The sequence below is a fragment of the Oryx dammah genome, unplaced genomic scaffold (genome assembly GCF_014754425.2).
Source record: "Oryx dammah isolate SB20612 unplaced genomic scaffold, SCBI_Odam_1.1 HiC_scaffold_25, whole genome shotgun sequence".
Lineage (NCBI taxonomy): Eukaryota > Metazoa > Chordata > Mammalia > Artiodactyla > Bovidae > Oryx > Oryx dammah.
The window spans coordinates 73268195-73287528 of record NW_024070209.1 but is presented as its reverse complement, the minus strand read 5'-3'; the positions used below and the strand labels follow the sequence as shown (position 1 = coordinate 73287528).

General features: G+C 51.5%; 1 protein-coding gene across 3 annotated transcripts in view; it reads right to left on the bottom strand.

The window, feature by feature from the left end:
* Nucleotides 1-9411: 9411 nt before the first annotated feature.
* Nucleotides 9412-19334, bottom strand: part of DNMT3A (DNA methyltransferase 3 alpha) — a 43691-nt gene continuing 33768 nt past the window's right edge. For all 3 annotated transcript variants that reach the window (XM_040224491.1, XM_040224493.1, XM_040224492.1), the window contains 10 exons: nt 18883-18995; nt 18555-18738; nt 18214-18298; nt 16316-16461; nt 15388-15478; nt 15061-15209; nt 13964-14049; nt 11722-11791; nt 10942-11060; nt 9412-9965 (listed from right to left, as the gene is read on the bottom strand). In XM_040224491.1, coding sequence (XP_040080425.1) covers nt 9824-9965; nt 10942-11060; nt 11722-11791; nt 13964-14049; nt 15061-15209; nt 15388-15478; nt 16316-16461; nt 18214-18298; nt 18555-18738; nt 18883-18995 — 1185 coding nt within the window. In that variant the 3' untranslated portion in view covers nt 9412-9823. The remainder of the gene's footprint in view (nt 9966-10941; nt 11061-11721; nt 11792-13963; nt 14050-15060; nt 15210-15387; nt 15479-16315; nt 16462-18213; nt 18299-18554; nt 18739-18882; nt 18996-19334) is intronic.

Below are 19334 nucleotides of genomic sequence, written 5' to 3'. Positions count from 1 at the left end.
GTGACTTAGCACACACAAACAAGCACCAGTTACTGACACATAGAAGACTAGGAGCCGGTTGAGAGGATACCAAGAACTCGGGTTTTCAGGTCACATTTAAGGTGCCTGTGTAACCTCCAAGTGTGGGGGCCAGCTGGATATATAATCACAGCTGGATATATGAACCTGGGCCTCCAAGGGAAGCTGGGGTGGAGGAGGATGTGGGAGCCCCAGACCCTCCCACATGCTGAGGACAGGAAGAGGAAGGGACCCAGGGGCGTAGGAAGATGCCGAATGTGATGTCAGCAACCCAGGGAGGAGGGGAGTCCCCCAGTCCAGCTCTTGAGAGGTCATGGGATGGGGGTGATGGCCCTGCTGGGGCGGGGAGGGGAACAGGAAGTGAGCAAACACAGCGGTGAGGGCTGGGAGTGCCTTCAAGTTTTGCTGTAAAATGGAGCAGAGAAACAGGGTATCTGAGTGGGGATCAGCACAGCCCCCTCTCAAAACAGGCGAGAGGGGTGGTTAGGGGAGAAAGGACAGGGAGGTAACGGAAGTCCCCACACTGGGCCAGGCAGGACCTCGGTGATGGAGTAAGCTCATGTTGCTGTTACACAAGCCGAGTCAGGGTCAGACAAGGGATGGACAGGTGGGTATATTTCTGTACGCTGGCATTTTTCCTTCCTCCAGTGAAGCAGGGGGGAGGGGGGCTGCAGGGCTTGAGACCCATCAGGGCCTCAGGGCCAAAGGCTCCGAGTCTCCTCCCTTTACACAAGGGTACCACCAGAGGCCACATGCTTGACCACAAATCAAAGCTCAAGTTTCCAGTGAGAAGGACCCAGGCTCAAGAAGGCTGGCTGACCTCCCCAAGGCCACACAGGATCCAGACAAGCGTATTCTAAATGATGGTCTTTCTTCTGACACAGTTCAGTGTACCTGGGACTTTGGGGTTGAACAGGGAGAGCTTGGCAGGGCTGCTTTTTGACATTTGAACCCAACTCTGGAAATTGCTGTTTGAGTTGTTCACCCTTCAGAGGCTGTCGTCCCCAAGCCTCCAGCCGTCCAGCCTAGCCACAGCCCCTCCTAGGATCCCAGCTGAGGGGTATCACTGAGGTGAGTGGGCCATGGCCTTTTAAATTGTGAAAAGTGAAAGTGGCTCAGTCATGTCTGACTCTTTGAGACCCCACAATCTGTCCATGGAATTCTCTGGGCAAGAATACTAGAGTGGGTTGCCATTCCCTTCTCCGGAGGATCTTCCTGACCTAGGGATGGAAGCAGGGTCTCCCTGCACTGCAGGCACATTCTTTAACATCTGACCTACCAGGAAAGCCCATTTTAAAGTGTGTTGGAACTAAAGAGAAAGGGAGCTTTGGGGTGATACCAGGGGACTGTCCAAAGGGAGCCTCATCCTCCTTGGATGTTACTTCCCTGTGCCCCCACCTCTAACATACACTTTCTTCCCCCCACTGCAGCCTCACCCCCAAGACTGGCACCCCCCAGGAATGACACCCACTGCCCACGCCTGCCCCTCTGGCCCTGCTATGTACAGCTTTGGCTCCACCAACCAGCCAGCCCCCAGCCAGCCTCTTCTCTGCTCCCTCCTCTAATTCCACTCCAGACCCAAGCTAACCAGGGAAGGATCTCTCTCCCCACCCAGGGCAGCCTGCCCTCCCCCGAGCAGTCGACCCCCATCTACCTTGATTCCTGCTCAACCCTGACCTTTCCCTATTGCTCCCAACCCCTCTATCATCAAATAACTTCACAGGATGGTTTCTAGTAATGAAATGGCCCCAGCAGCTCCCTCCCATAAGCTCTGGCCAGACCTCCCACCCCCCAGCTGATGACACTGGGGTGCTCAGCCTTGGCTTACAGAGCAGGAAGGTACCAAAAACACCCTCCCATTTCTCCTTCCTCCAGGCCCGCACTCCAAATGCGCTCACTTTCAAAATTTAGTGACCAAATAGTATTGCTTCCATCTCTGGCTTGTAGCTGTAGATCTCCAGCTTCTCTCTCACACAGAGTCTTGAGTCTTTCTCACTGAGATGAACACATTTTGGAGTTTGTCCAACAAAAGACTGCATTTGTTTCTTTCTGAACTCAGAGTCTCAGAGTTGAGGATTGGGTGGACATCAGGCAAACGTGTCAGGATCCAACAACCACATTCATCTACTTTGCCTCAGTAAGTTTCATTTCTGGGAATGTATCTTAAAAGAAAAAAAAATACAAAATATAGGGGGGAAAGCCAACATATAAAGATATTTATTGCAGCTCTATTTATAGCTAAAATAAAATGCATATATATATATATATATATAAACAAACATCCAACAAGAAAATGCCATGCAGCCATTTTTTAAAAAAGAATTCTACATCAACACTGAAAAATACGAGAAAAAAGTAGAAGTTAAATACACATTTACAATTTTGTAAAGAAAATAAAAAGTGCCCACGGAGGGGGGTGGGGGGAAGCCTGTTATTTTCTTTTTCTCAAAATTTCCCCTTATCATTTCTTTCAAAGCTGCCAGCAAAGTGGTGCCATCCTAAACCTCCCCCAAACTCTAATGTAGGAAAGAAACCTTGAATAGCCCTCCCTCAAGAGAAGAAACTGTTGGCTGGATCTGCTCGGCGCTTAGGATGGAAGTGCAGCATGAAATGGGGGTCTTAGGGAGGAGATGTGATGGGAAAAGCCCAATTCTTCCGTCTGTTCAGAACAGTCTCTTAGCTGGGAGGACAGGGAACTAGTGATCATCAGGCAAAGAATCATGAGGACAAAGGGGTTGTCGTGTGTGGACAGGCTCTTCCAACCACAAGGCACCGTCTACTAGCAAGACAGTGCCGAGGAGGGACGGGTCAGCCAGAAGAACCCAGATGTGGGGTCTCGGGGAAGCCCAGCATGAGCCCCAGTGGCTGTTCAGCACCTCTTGATCAACCAGGGTTTTGCTATACTCAGGGCAGCCCTACTACTGCTGGCCAGGAGTGAAACAGGATCTCCCTATGCTGAGCTGAAACAGGCTCACCTCTGCCCACAGGCCCCTCTTCCACCTGCCACAGAGAATGACCCAGAATCACCCACCCCTGGGGTTCGCCCTGTCACTGTCCGCACTCATCCCTCACGTCTCCCTTTTTCAGGCCAAACGCCTGTGTCTCGCAGGGTCCATCGCCCAGTCCAGACTGTCCGCCACACCGCTGCTCTCTTCTGGATGCCCCTGTGTTTTGGGGAAAAAACCCAAAGAGAGGGGAACAGTGCCCACGACCAAAGCCCTGTGACCCCTCTGAAGATCGTCCTCCCCGCTCAGCCTTGGACAGAATTTGCTTTCCTAGCAACTACACCTCACTAACTGATCTTTGACCTTCCAGTCAATCAAACCACCCTTTTTTTCATCTAGTTTACAATCATCAAATGTTCATGCAGGTGATGTTTTAAAGGGAGGAACTGCATTGTCTAAACCCAATGCTAGGACCTCCCAATTGGGGCACTTAAACCTCTCTGGGGAAGCCTGAGAACAGTCATGTCAGGGGGAAGGAGACGCAAGACAAAAGGACATTATTACGGTGCTTTTTCCGTTTTTCTTTTTGCACAAAAACAGTCCATTTATTCAAGTGTTCTCCAGCACAAGTACATTAGAAAGGAGCTTTATTATATTCTTCTGGGCACAAAAAAAAAAAAAAATGTGATGAAGGCGGAATTGACAGACTTTCTACATCTGCTGTACGCACTGACCTCTTTATAATTATTTCATAACAGCTATGTCACGAGCATCACTTACACAGAGATACAACAGGACATGGGGGCGTGGTGGTGGGGACCCACGCTGGGCCTTCTCACACCCCCTCCCCGATGTCCCAGAACCAGACTGTGAAATGTACATTATTATTGTCAATAAATAGAGAAGCAACCCTAAAAAAAAAAAAAATACAGTGGTGAAAGGATGCTGGAACCAGGAAGAAAAAAAAACAACAACAACAACAACAAAGAGTCAGAAGAGGAACTGAAGAAAAAGGAAAGAGGGCCGGGAAGGGAAGGGTCGGGGAGTAAGTCCTGCATTTAGCTGCGTGGAATGTGCAGTCAAAGTGTTCTCCCGCCGGGGTCAAAGCGAAATCGTCTGTAACAGTAAAAGTTATTACCAAATCAGCTACGGAGTTTATTCTTCAGTATGAATACATGATTTCCCACAAATAAGTAAGCACCCGCTACTTCAATGCCTCAGCTAAAACACATGAAATCGTTCATTTAGTTTTCAAGTACAAAGTTAAAATGCCTTTTTAATAATAATATATCAGAGTAAAATAATAGTCTCTTTTAAACTCCACTACAAGAAAACAAAACAAACAGTCATTGTCCAGACAGCAGACTTAATTTAACAATATATATTTTTAATAAAATGTTTTAGCACCTTGTTGAGTCACCTCCTCCCTCTGCGTATTCTAAGGAATTTCGGTATTTTTGTGGTTGGTTGGATTCTAGGGCTGTGCTACCAAATCAGTCTGTGAAGTGAAATGGGACTCAGGTGACGCTTTCGGATCCCTGCTCATGTTCTCAGGCCCAGGGCTGGAGGCCATGAGACTGGAGGTTGAGAAAGCCACCCTCCCATGCCCCTCGGGGGAGTTTTCCAGTTAGGGGAGTTACAGGAGTCTGGGGGCTTCCGCCAGGGCAATTTCCGCCAGTCATGACCAGCCAAGGACCTTCCATCCTTGTCCTCACTGCTTCTGACCTGCTTGTCTGTCCCTCTCCCCTGGACTCCACTGTCGAGGGCCAGCGGTGAACAGGAGGTGGCCAACCAAAGGCCCGCTCAGCCGGGTCTCTGGAACACACAGTGCAAGAGGGGCTGACCTCACATCCTAAAGACCCCAGCCTTCCTTTACCAAAACGTAAAGATCCAAGAGCTTCTGCTAGAACAGTGGAGTCCATTCTTGATATAAACCTATCCTCTTTCCTCTTAGATCCTCCAAACACTTGTAGCTAATCCTTGCCCCAGCAGGGAATAGCCGGGGTCGGGGGCGGGGGGGGGGGGGAGGGGGCATTCCAGCTCCACGCCATCCCTCCAAAGGTGGAGGAAAAGAGAGCAGGACAACTCCAGTGTCATCTCTGACCACAAGTGCTGGAAGCGTCCAGACTAGACCCTGCCTGATGACAAATTCAGATTCCTCATCTCCCAGGATCAAAACAGGGCCTGGCTAGAAACCCAGTTCTCACCACCACCACAAGTAACAACCAGCTCTCGTCAGATCCGATCGCGGTGCCAGGCAGGTCGCATGGCCCTAACCCTGCAAGTTCCCTGAAAATGACACCTCTTAAAGACACCCTTGCCACAGCATCTCTGCACCAGGCAGGACAACAGGAATTCAAAACCGCCTCCGAGACCCACTTTATATATATCTTATGTCATCAGTGAGATGAAGACTAAGACTGCTCCCTGGATGGCACTGCTGAAAGAATCCTTTCCTTGTTCCTGTTGTACACCATCCTGTGCTGGAGATGGTGAGCTATTCCCATTGAGGTTTCCCCAGAATTGCCAATTGCTCGGGAAGTAGGGGGAGACTAGTTCAATGTCCACTAGCCTTCCTTCCTGCTGGGTCGGCCTGTCCCAATCCGCATCCTACAAACTCATCAAAAACCCACACAGGCACCTTCGCCAGCCAACCTCTCCCAGGCCCATCTCAAAAGCAAAGTGGCCCCCTGTACTCTTTTGGGAAGTATTTCTAGAATGTTCAACAGCAGAAAGATTCTGAGGTCTAGAAAGAAAAACGGACAGTGGCACACCCGGGTGGCTGTCCACTGACTACAAGACCCCATCAGCCTTCACCCCTGGCTCCCCAGCCTACGTGCTTCGGCTGGTCCCCAGGGAAGGAGGTCAGCACCAACCAGCTCGAGGCCCCCAGAGTACAGCAGCTTATGGCCGAGGACCAGCTTCCTCCTTGGGCAGGCAACCCCCAGCTCTGTGACCTCGGCCAGTTCCCCCAGCCCAGAGCCACGGATCTCTTTGGCACCACACTCCACTTGGCACCTGCAGTAAGTAGGGGGTACCACCCTAAGTCCCTGGAAACCCCCATTTCCAGGAATTTGTAAATGAGCCTGCTCAAGAGAAACAAAACTCCACCAAGAACATGCTCCAGAATTTTCCAAAGGCCTTCCTGGTTTCTCCCACTGCACAGCCTCTACCAATGATCCCCCACCTTAATCCACGCACAACCTTGACTAGGCCTGTCCAAGCACAGCTCTCCTTTAGAAGGTATCCCCAGAGGCACCCCAGGGGTTGGAAGGAGATTGTGAAGAGCACCCCAGCCTGGCCAAGTTGGCACATTCCCAAGGTCCCCTTGGGACCTGCCAAGTTCTACTGTGGGACCAAGCCCCCGGGTGTGGCTGGAAGAAAAGCTGGCGATTGTTAATGCTCATCCCTGCAAGGGGGCCTCTGGCCAAGTCAGGTTGCCAGACCAGGAGGAACAAGGATCAGCCACAACAAGCAAGCTGGCTGGCCCATGCTGACCCCTCAAGGCTTGCCACATCCTTGGCTACCAAGTTTCTTCCCCATGCAAGCTCCCTGGATGGAACTTGGGCCACTGGGAAAAGCAAACTCCTGCACACAGCAGCAGCCACATGGCCTAGGAGAACCAGAAGGACCACAAAGGAAGAGACAGTCCTGACACGGGCTGGGAAGACCTTAGCCCCGGCCGCCACCAGGGGAGGGAGCACCTTGGACTGTCTGCGCAGCCCTCCTCCCCCGCCCTCCAGAGTCGTGCTGGTGGGCTCCGGGCCGGGAAGATGGAACCTGGCTGGAGGAGGGGGGCAGGGTGAGCACCACAGTTGGGTACAGACTCCAACGAGGGAGGGGCAGAGGGAACCCCCCCCAACCAGCTGCTCCAGCCCCGGGGGAGCCCACCGTCACCACCTGCCATCATGGCACAGAGCTGGCAGGAAGCAACTGGGTATGATCTTAAAAACCAATCTGATAAGGAAATGAGTAGCTTGGGGTGTGGGACTAAGCACCCCCTAAAAGGAGTGGGAGACCATGGCCACCAGCTGTGAGCTTACTTCTGAGCAATGAGCAGGGATTCAAAGCTTGGTTAATTTTTTTTTTTAACCAATTACTAATTTGCTTTATTCCAAAGATGAGGTTTGCTGTCCCATTTCTTTCCAATGGAAGCCCCCTGGCCAAGACAGCCCTGGACGTCAGATTCATTTTGGACGGGGGAGAATAGGTAGGGGGAGCTGAGGGCTGACTTGACTGGTGCCTAGGGTTGCAGGTCAGTGTCACAGGTTGCTAACAGAAGAATCTTTTGACATCACCAGGGGCAAAAGAGATAGAACGCTACCTGCTAGAGGAGAGCACCTGCTAAAAGAAAACCTCCTCCTTTTCCTGTCTTCAGCACCTAGCAACTTCTGGGATTGACAGTCTACCTGCAAACAGGGCAACAGAGGTAAAGAGCTGCAGGGCCGACTCCGCAAAGTCCTGAATCCTGGGGAGAAGAGCACTGGGAGCTCCCTGGCTGTGTGTGTGTGTGTGTGTGTGCACGTGCATTTGTTATGCATCGGTATAGAAACATGTTCCTGTGTGTGCGTGTGGGACTGATTGATTGGTGTGGGGCTTGTCTGCAGTGGGGCCCGAGACTCAGCCTTCTGAGCCTCCTTCCCCCACTCCCCACGACATAGTATTTCTTATACATGACCCTATCTATGTATTTATATAGCGCCTATCAGCATAGGCCCTATCTTTCTAGGGATGCGAACATGGGACCATGTGCTTGACAGCACACCTCCCAGCCTGCCAGTCCCAGGAGGTGCCATTCCCCCCTCCCATTATAAAATATATATCTCTATATGCCACATATCTACACCCCATCTATTCAGGCAGGCGTCTGCCCGTTGGGCCCTCACCCTGGAGCCACCCACGCCATCCCTGCCTACCGCCAACGCCAGGCCGCCTGCCTCGGTGGGAAGCGGAACCAAGTGTCGTGCACTTGGGGCTCCAGGTGCTGCCGACTCGAGGTAAGAGCACAGCTTTCATCAGACCAAGTACTAGAAAAAAAATACACACCACTCCGATCACACACGCGAGGAGAGAGGGGCCTGGTCCTCCCTCCAGCCCTGACACACGTGACTCGAGAGGAGGGAAGCAGAAGAGAAGAGGGACACGCCCGGAAGGCCGGCCTCAGGGACACCCCCCCGGCCGCGCAGCTGTTGCCCACCATGCCTGGTGGCCCACCTGGCCCGAGGGGTGGGGAGCCAGGGCACCAGGGCCACCACTGACTTCAAAGCACCCTGCTCCCCGCACCTTGGTTTGAAACCTAAAGGGAGGGGGGGTTGGGTTTTTGTTTTCTTAAAAGAAAATCTGAAAACAAACATAATTATAACCAGAACCATAAGAATAATTATAACAAAAGGTGTCATCAGCCTCCCAGTATAAAACTGCAGCCTTTGGAGATGACCAAAAACATCACATTCCAGGGGCTGGAAGCCGCCTTGTGCACAGAGGGTGGATGGCGGGGGCCTCATAAAAGAACACACAAAAAGCGACTTAGACAGGAGAGCACCAGTACGTTTTGTATGTTTTTTTATTTGCTCCAGGTGGGGTCTGAACTCACTTGCCCGCACTCTGGATTTTTTTTCTGATCCCACCGCAAGGAGCCCTCAAATCGGCTAATGTGAGAAATTGGGAATGAAGACCCCTCATCCTGCCATCTTGCCGAGGGAGTCTCCTTTTCGAAAAAAATCAAAAGGTTATTGCGTGAGCCTGGATGGATCCCACTCTCAGCTTTCCACGGTCCCGACCACCGAATCTCACCCCCCTTTTTTGGCAGGGAGAAGCGGGAGAACGCTGTTCCCAAATTCTCCTTCACACCTTGTTAAACACCAAGGGGAAATCAAAAACCCCACCACGGAAACGATTCACCTCCGAGCTGTCTCCCTTTCTCCATCCTTGGTTAAAACCCTTTGCACATAAGGCAACGTGGAAGCTGATGTTTTTACTCATCTCGCTGTTGTAAAGCACCATTATGAAGTCGGGTTGTACAGTAGTTAACAGTACCTTTTATATATATATCTCATTTCTATCATATATATATAAACTGTAAACAAGAGGTAACAGCGGCTTCTAGAAACTGATTTTCTTCAAGGTTTCCTGTGTGGTAGGCACCTGAATACTGTATAAAAGGGTCTTGTGTGGTGTTCTCGTCTCTCTGCTGCTAGTTGGGTTGTGATCTGCATGACCAGGAATGGTGCTGGCAAGACAGCTCAGTGGCTGGGAGGGGCCTCTGCCTCCTGAGTGTCTGTTTTCTGTCCCCTGCTTGTGCTCCTATCTGATCAGGCTAGAGACAACAACAAAAAAAAGATATATAGTAAAAAAAAAAAAAAAAAAAAAAAAATCCAATATATAGATTTCTATAGAATTTTCTTTTTTTCCTTCTCTCCCATCTTTCCTCTGCAAGGTATGGTTACTATTTTTTGTTACTGATTTTTTTTTTTTTTTTTTTGCTGCAATAAACCCTCTTGTTTCAGTCACAGCAAGAAACAAAAACCCAAACAAACAGAAAACCCCTCTGAAAAGAGTAGAAAACAAAGGTTTGACCAGAAAAAAAGGGGGTAGTGGGGGTAGGGAGGGAGCTTGGTTTTGTTTTTAAATAGGACTGAAGATTAACATCGAAAAATCAGGAGATGATGTCCAACCCTTTTTGCAAGGCAAAGCCCTCGGGAATTTCCGCCTCTGCGGGGTTTGTTTTGTTTAAATTCCTTTTTCTCTTCTGGGTGCTGATACTTCTCTCCATCCTCACGTTGTTGGTGTTTTGTTGTGTTTTGCGTTTTTTGTTTGTCTGTTTAACCTTGTGTCACTACCTCGATTTGCCCTCACGTCCCTTACACACAAGCAAAATATTCCTTCAGCGGAGCGAAGAGGTGGCGGATGACCGGCACGCTCCACGACCGGCCCAGCAGTCTCTGCCTCGCCAAGCGGCTCATGTTGGAGACGTCGGTATAGTGGACAGGGAAGCCAAACACCCTGGGGAGAAAAGGCAGAGAGGGGCAGGGGTCAGCGCCGGCCTGGGACGATCCTGTGTCTGTGATAGCCAATTCGAGTCTCAGGCGCCTGGCTACTTTCTGTGGGTCCAAAGGCAAGTTAAGGTGATGACTGCTGAGAGATTTACCACACAGTAGAAACAAACATGTGTGTGCTCAGTCGTGCCTGACTCTGCAAATCCCATGGACTATATAGCTCACCAGACTCCTCTGTCTATGGGATTTTATAGGCAAGAATACCAGAGGGGGTGGCCATTTCCTCCTTCAGGGGATCAACCCAACTCAGGGATCAAACCTGCGTCACCCGCTTGTTTCCTGCGTTGGCAGGTGGACTCTTTACCGCTGACCCACACAGGAAGCCCAGAAACAAAGTCAGTGTTTGTGAAAAGCACATCCAGGACACGCTTCACCTGAGACTGAGATCCACAGTGGGCATCTCAAGTCTGTAATAAATATACACCCCTGTATCTTCCCAACCCCACCCCTAGAGGAGGGAAAACTCTGCAAAGGCTCCCAACTCATGCCTGACGTCAGGAGCTTCTGCTTGCTCTGGTTGTGTGTTAAGTGTCTCTTTGTTTGGCTAAATCGCAGTTACCCCAAGAATGAGGACTCGAGTCCAGTCTGCACAAATGAGGGCACTGAGGCTGTAAGGCCCATCTGCTCCCATGCTGTCTTGGTCTACAAAGAACCCAACGTGAGCGGCGTGGAGCAGGGAAGCTTCTGCAGCTGCAGTGTCTCCTTGGAGTTGAGCAGGACTGCTGGGAGCCAAGGCACCAGGAACAGATTCCTAGATGCCCCCTAGTTTAGCCCAGCCTCACAATCCAGAGACTTCCCCAGGCATCAGCCATGTTGGGAAATGCCTGGGAAAATAAACCCACTGCTCACACTATGTCTGCAGGGGATCTGAGCCTGGCACAGAGGCCGGGATCCCACCCCCCACCAGCACAAAGAGTGGGTACCTTTCCATTTCAGTGCACCATAAGATGTCCTCTTTCTCATTCATGAAGACGGGGAAATGCTGGTCTTTGCCCTGCTTTATGGAGTTCGACCTAGTAGTAATGGTCCTCACTTTGCTGAACTAGAAGATGGGAGAGGAAACGGGAGATGAGCACTCATCCGCAGCTGACAGCGACTGCCACGTCCAAAGCCTACAAGGCCTGCTCCATCAGGGGCCAGGGTTGCCCTGCTCTTCCTCCTACACAGAGGGCACCCAGCCGTCCTCACTCCAATCCTGCTGGCCAAGGACTAGAGAGACAGCAGCTTGAGTCACCATCCTTCCCAAGTCTTCTAAGAACTGTTTTTCTTCCCAGGAGTAATGATTTATAGGCAAAAGGATGCCAAATTACCCAGGGGTGCAAAGACACCCCTGGGGTGCCAGCAGTCCAAGGAGATTTCTCCAGAGAGAAATGGAACTGCCACATCATAGGAGAATCTGCTCTGAAGGCTCAGGCAATGAGGATTCTGGCCTGGTAATTCAAAAGCCCAGGAATCTTGGCCAAGACTCCTTAGCGTCTGCCTCCCATGGGACCAGCGGGGCGACGCTCAGCAAGCAACGGTTGCAAGCAGCAAGGATTCCAACATCTTCCCCTGCCCTTCAGGCTTTCCTCCGGACCCTCCCCCTCTGGCCAACTGCAACCCCGAGTTGCATCCTCCGCAGGCAGCACACAGCCCTGGTGCCGCTCCAGCGCATCCTGCCCTTCTCCTTACCCCTAGCAGAGGGCTTTGATGCTGGGGCTAACCTTGGCTATTCGGCCGTGCTCCAGACACTCCTGCAGCTCCAGCTTATCATTCACAGTGGATGCCAATGGCCTAGGAGGCAGGAGAGAGAGGGTAACGACCGAAACCAGGAGAATGGCAGGGATGCACTCTCGGCACTGACCCAGCAGCCATCTGATTCACATGGAGAAGTAAAGAACCCCCATCAAACTCCCCCAAACACAGGTACAAACACTGTGGCCACTCATAGACACAGGGCCATCAAGCACCAAATCCTTTAAGGTAAACTCAAAAGTGGTCCCAAACTACAAATAAACAGATAACGCCTGCCTGCCAAGAAGGGGAAACATCCAATTATTTTTAACTCTGTTCCCTAAAGACTGTATCTGAAAAGTACTCATCACGAAGCAAGCTTTGGCATGACAGAATGTTCTGTATTTCGACTATGGTGATGGTTACAGGTGTGTACGGTAGATGACACTCAAACTGTACTTACATGTACAGTTAACAAGAACTTAAATTCTGCACGGTCCCCAGAAGACTAAAATTCTGTGACACTAAACGTGTCACTTCTCAGAAGGCAGACCAGATCACTAAGTTATCACTTTAGGTGACGGCCTTTTCTGACATTTAGGATTACTTACTAAAGGTTTCACATAGTGGTCCACCACCCAGGACGCCCACGCAGGACCCACAGTCAAACTGCACCTCCAAACTCCCCTCTGTTTATGTGCACATGTGCATATATACACACACACACACACACACACACACACACACACTCTGTACTTTGTCCCTTTGTGCTTGTACTTTGTCCCCTGCAGTACCTCCGCTCCTCCTGGAAGCTCAGAGTTCTAAAATTTTAGGCTTGGAAGAAGCAGGTAAGAAAAACCCCACAGGTCCAAGGTCTGTCAGGAGATAATCACTTAGTGGCTCTATAAAAATACTAGACTACATAAGCCAATCCACCCTATCCAATATGCACAGACATCCTGGGAAGATTAGGGCGACACAAAGACAGTTTTTAGGTCAGGTGCCCACTGACCCACCTCCTTCCGAGCCACAAGCCCTCAAGAAAGACAGGAGCTTTGCCAAACAGGTCTGAGACTGGGAAGTTCCTAAAACCTCCTGCTATTGGCAGAGAGGCATAGTAGATGACTGAGGTCAGGTTAAATGGTTCATCTAATTGATAAGGAAACCATGGAGATTTAAATCCACACTTGGGGTGGGGCTGGGAGGCGGTTCGGAAGGGAGGGGACACATGTAAGCCTATGGCCGATTCATGCTGATGGCAAAAATCACAATAGTGTGATTATCCTCCAATTAAAATAACTTAAAAAAACCAAACTTAAAACATTCTGGAAAATACTTCTCTTTGTAATATATTATCGCGATTGGGGGAGTCTCCCTCTGCTTCTAAACTGTTGACTCTCAACCAGAATTCTTTTCTCCTCATAAAGTGAGTGAAGTTGGCTCAGTCGTGTCCGACTCTTTGCAACCCCATGGACTGTAGCCTGCCAGGATCCTCCGTTCATGGATTTTCCAGGCAAGAATACTGGAGTGGGTTGCCATTTCCTTCTCCAGAGGATCTTCCCAACCCAGAGATTGAACCTGGGTCTCCCGCGTTGGAGGCAGATGCTTTACCAGGGGAGAAACCTGGTGGTCTCTTCTCATAGGCCATAAATTTTTATAATATGACTATTACACTGAAGAAATGAAGTTTTCTTCATTCCGGGACATTAACATCTCTGTGCAACCTACACAAAGGGCATCTTCCCAAAAAAGGACTTGATGCTGACGATGTGTGTGACCAGTAAGTGGAGGAGGATGCTCTAAGCTGTGTGGTGCCTGCTGTTGCAAGATGCTGCCTCCAGAGCCAGTATGGCCCAGCGGCGGGCACCACTCTTTCCTATTCCCAAACACATCCTCCATGGCTTTACCTCAGGAAACTAAGGACTAGCTGACTCTCAACACATCACCAGTACAGGAGAACCAACCCTGTAACTGAGCAGCACAATATATGGTCTTCTGTGTCAAGAGTGTGCTTTTTAAAGGTCCTATCAGAGACCACTAGTTTTTCGATTCTTAGCCAAGTTATTTTCTACACCCTGACTCCCCTTCTTCCTCAAGGAAAAGGAAAGACAAAGAAAAACTCGGCAGAGCAGCAAGCTGGTCTGCAGGGGAGGCTGGCCACCCCTTCCTTGCGCCATCATCCTGCCTGCAGACACCCACCCGCGGCCACCTGGGCATGGAGCTCTCACCAACCTGTTCATACCAGGAAGGTTCCCCCAGAAGTAGCGGGCCCTGTGCGCAGCTGACACTTCTTTGGCATCAATCATCACAGGGTTGGACTATAAAACAAAAGAGAAAGATGAATATTATAGCGGGCCAGGAAAGTTGTTAGTTTAGAGCCTCAAAGGCTCTCACTTCTCTCTCAGGAGGCCACACTGTGACAGCCTGAAGCTCCCTGGAAAAGCCAGAATCAAACTCAGCTACATTCCACATGCTCCCATGGGAACATTCTAGACCCGCACATGGTCCACACTGCCAAGATGGAGATATTCTATCTGCACTGTTCCACATAGTAGCCACTAGCCTACCAGGTGCTGATGGCTGGGTACTTGAGGAGGCTGGGGCGACTGGGGAATCTTAACATCAGTTTAAACGCTACATGTGGTGGAAGTCCACCTCGTTGGACCACACAGCTAAAGCTAACCCGGAGGCTTCAGGAAAGAACATTCCAACAAGTGTGGAAGTCTTTACTGCATGTCCTGATAGTGAGCAGCAGACGCCTGCTCCGACAGAGTCAACACCAGCTTGAGGGGTCTGAACCCAAGACGTGGGCATATAGACTGCTCAGCCAGAGAAGGGCTCTAGCCCAGAAACCCTCTGCACAGGCCCAAACTGGGCTCAGTCAAGTTGGGACGCACATTACGTGAAGTAAAAACTGAGATAAACCATGTTTTCTCCCCAGGTGGCGTAAAGCACCCATTATGGAGGCTAGGAGTGAGGACAAACCATCCTGGTTGGGAAAATTGATTCTGGCATCTCAAAAGGTTCCCCCAGGGAAACACCACACAGACCTCCAAGCCAAGTCTGGCACTCCACCTTGTTTATGACAGTCAGGTCCTCCAAGAGCTGAGGCCACACTGACATACCACCTCTTAAGAGTGAGACCACAGGTTCTATCAGGTGTGGGCTTCCTCCTCGCCTACTCAGGAAGCCCAGAGCTTCCCAACAGGCCCCTTGCAAAGCAGAAGTTCCCAGTCCCCAGCTCCACAATGCAGATGAGATAGGGATAAAGCAGCAGTCCAAGGTAGAAGCCATTAGTGAGCTGGCCAAACCAAGGGTGCTGGCTATACCTCGAGAAATCGCGAGATGTCCCTCTTGTCACTAACGCCCATGGCCACCACATTCTCAAAGAGCCAGAAGAAGGGGCGGTCATCTCCCTCCTTGGGCCGCGCATCATGCAGGAGGCGGTAGAACTCAAAGAAGAGCCGGCCAGTGCCCTCTGAGAGGTCGGAAGAGAAAGCCATCAGCTGGGGCTGTCTGCAGGAGACAGTGGTGTGGCTCGGGCACGGGGAGGGCAGGGTCGTTGGGAGTAGCCGTCCCAGGGCAGAAATATCCAAAGAGGAAACCGATGTGCGGAAGCGCCAGCTCAGGAGGCGGAGGGGCGATGAGGCACCTACCGTAGAGTCCCTTGCGGGCAGGGTTGACGATGGAGAGATCATTGCAGGGACTGCCCCCAATCACCAGATCGAACGGGCCCCACTCCTGGATCTGGGAGGATAAAGGTAATGTGATGGGCCTGATGTCCGGGGACAGAGGCGGAAAGGAAGAGAAATGATCTGTGAAGTTGGCAAAAAAAAGTACTTCGCTTGGGAGAGAAGAGACCCAGATGCTTTGTATGCTGTCTACACACACATACACACTCTCTTTCCAGCCATGGGCAAGTCAGCGAGGCTCTCTGGGCCCAGTTTTCCAGATAGTAAAGTGAAGGGACTCAACTGGACATCTAGGAGGCCAGCATGGAAAACAGCCACGCAGGGACAGTAGTCTGGGCTGTGCCAAATGAAAGGGGCCCTGTGCCCTCTGAACCCTTCCAATGCCCTTCAGGGCCTGGGATTGAAGGTCTACATGTTTACCTGGAAAGGCAAGGGGGCCACTCAGAGAGGACCCCACCAGACCCCACTACCGCGACAAAATGCAGGCTGGTGAAACTGTGGCTAGCAGTCCCAGGAGGATGGGAACCTACTGGACCCCACAACGCTTCACTCAAAGGGGCCCAGAAACCAGCCAGGCAGGAGCCCAACCCTAAAGGCCTGGCCCCCCAAGTCCCAGCAGAACCTGCCCAGCCTCTTGAGACAGAAGAGGGAGATGGAAGAGGAGGAGGGAGTGAGTTCAAGCAGGGTGAGGAAGACGAGAGCAGTGGGCGCCGGCCCAGGAGCTGAGTGACTTGAAAAGGGGGTGGGCCCAGGAGCTGAGTGACGTGGAGAAAGGGGCGGGCCCAGGGGCTGAGTGACGTAGAGGGGCGGGCCCAGGGGCTGAGTGACGTAGAGGGGCGGGCCCAGGAGCTGAGTGCCGTGGAGAAAGGGGCGGACTGCGGCGCTGACGTACATGCTTCTGTGTAACGCTGCGGACGTCCCCGACGTACATGATCTTCCCCTGGTGCCGCACCATGCCCACCGTGATGGAGTCCTCACACACCTCGGAAGCGATGTAGCGGTCCACCTGAATGCCCAAGTCCTTCAGCACCAGAAGCCCTGTACCAGCCAGCAAAAAGCAGAGTCACTGGGCCACCTGCCTGGCACCCTGGTCTTCGCAGGGGGTCCTTGAGCCAAGCCGGACCCATGGGTCAGAGTCAGGCCCAAGCCCCACCCTGCCCAGAAACTTCCGGGTCCAACTGGAATTATCAGTAACAAAGACACTGAGGCTGTTACCGTTGAGGCTGTCTCATGCCTAATTGGATCTATTCAGAAAACATTCCAGGCAGGACATTCCAGGGCTTTCCGGAACCAGGGGAGAACAGCAGCTGAATCTTGAGTGGGCTTTCCTTTTCTATTTCTGTACACGTGTCCTTCCTTGGCCCTTAACATCACAGCTGCAATTCAGCCATCCAACAACACTCAAGGTAAATGCCGCCTGCTCAAAAAGGTTTCACTGATGCCCACCCCATTCCATGCCCCCCAGGATGGCCTTCCCGCCACTTTGAGCCCCCAGCACTCGGGCACCCTCTCCACCTCAGAGCACCACGCATGCCTGATCCAACCCTTCTTTTGGGTCTTCAAGGCAGAGTGGGTGGTCTCATTGAATGTACTTCCTCCTGAGCTAACCAGTATTCATGCTTCCTGACCAGGACCCTTCCACAAACTGGCTGGAACAGACCAGCATTCGGAACAGACCCTGAGAGCTTCAGGAGACCCTGTATGATCCCTCATTGCTCCCAACAGATCTGCTCCCAGCAGATCTCCCCACAGGGAGCCTGCCCAGCCTCTTGGGGTGTGATGCTGCTTAAGGAGGCTTCCAGGTTCTTGCCTGGGAAACCAAAGCTGTACGTGAACTCCTCTAGGTTGACACGACAGCACTGAGCTGGGTACAGAAGACACACATCCGTCCGGGGGACCAGCCCCACCCTCTGGCCAAGGTCTCTGGGCCCAGCCTTCCCATCTTCCTCTGGTCCTGGGACAAGTTCTGAGGAGGACTGTTCTTTCCTAAAGACTGAAAAGCCTCAGCCTCGGGGCAGGGCAGAGGAGTGGATGTCAGGACTCAGGTTAAGAACACATGAAATTAAAAACTGGCTACACCGTTAAGTATATAAAGACGCATGTATGAGAATGTTTATTACCGCACTGCCCAGAAGAATCAGGAAAAAAGTAAACCACCCAATAGGGGTTCATTAAATTATGGTACTTTCACTCCACAGAATCCTATGTAGCATTTACAAATAACACAGTCCTATATTGGTTGATGTGAAAAACTACTCATACATAACACTATAAATGAAATGGCAAAATATAACACTATGCATTTTAATATCTACATGATTATATAAACATACAAGCCCAGAAAAAATCTAAAATCTAAAAATGTAAAAGGACATATACCAAAACACTAATTATAGGATTATGGGCAATTTAAATATTCTTTAGACTCTTTTGTTTACAGTTTGTTTTTCACTGTGACTTATAATCAAAGCACAACAGGACTGCCTATGTTTTTACTTTGGTCGCCAAGTCTGTCCTTTGAGGTTTTGTGAAAATCTTCAATAATCTCTGACCAGCAACTGCTCCATTTTCTGCTGAAGAGCCCCCTAGCCCTGCCCATTTAAGGGAATGCCCACTGAACATGCTGGTTTACCACCTATTTTCAACTTCTTCAACACGAGGGTTTCGTCCTTAGGCTAACATTTTAACAGCTGTAATATTAACTGTCACCCTGTTTTGCCAGAGTGACATACACACAGTCCCCCGAGTTCAGCTCCCATGTCCTAGGACCAAGATGCCAACCACTCTCACCTGTAGCGATTCCATCAAATAGAGACAGCACCCGGATGGGCTTCCTCTTCTCGGCTGGGACAGGTGGGTAAACCTTCGGAGGGTCCTAGCAGCCAGCACAACAGGCCAGGTGAGTATCCAGGAATGTACCACAGACCCACACCTGGGGCAGGCCTCTCTGCCAATTGTGAGCACTTGGGCCCTCCAGACCCCCACACTCCTGGCTGGCAGTGCAGGCATGGCTACACAGTGCTCAGGACCTCAATCCAGTGCTCTCGCTTTGGCAGAGTCTGCCCTCTGGCTCTGGCAGGTGGGGGTGAAAAGAGCTGCCCTCCACCCAGCACCCAGCACCCAGCACTCACGAATTCCTGGTCATGGTTGTTGGCGAAGAACATCTGGAGCCGAGACGGCCAGTCGTCCCGCCGCCGCAGCAGCCCGTAGGTACCCTTGTGCCCGCACATGTAGCAGTTCCAGGGGTCTTCCTTGATGGCTGCCTGTGCAGCCCCTGGCCCCACCAAGAGATCCACACACTCCACGCAAAAGCACCTGGAAGGAAGCACAGTGGAGCAAAGGGGACGCTCACCCCCAGGCCAGGATGGAGCGTGGCTGTGGCTGCAGCGCTGGGCAGGATGGGCAGTGAAAGCCCAGGTGCCGGGCAAGGAGTGCACCGCATTCGGGGCAGGGCCTCACCTGCAGCAATTGTTGTTCCCACACATGAGCACCTCGCGCCCCCCGCAGCAGATGGTGCAGTAGGACTGATAGCCGTCGTCATCGTACTGGTACGCGCATTCCAGGAAGCAGTTCTAGGGAGCAGCGTGGAGACTCAGAGACCAACGGGCAGCACCCAGGCCAGCCAGTGCAAAGGCAGGCGGTAAACCCAGCCTCCGGGCTCTCACCTTGGAACCTCCACACAGCCCTGGAGACACGACCCTGCCACCCATCCAGTCAGGGTTCCGCCCAGACCACACATCTGGGAAAGGGACGCCGTGTCTCCCCACCCACTGCAGTGGACGCAGCGGGGAGAGGCACCCTAACCCTAACTCAACGATGTGTCCTGCTCCCACTTCACACTAGTGACTATGACACTGTGAGCATGCATCTGAGGACGAGAACCAAGCCTTAGAAGGGAGGGCAAGGATCTC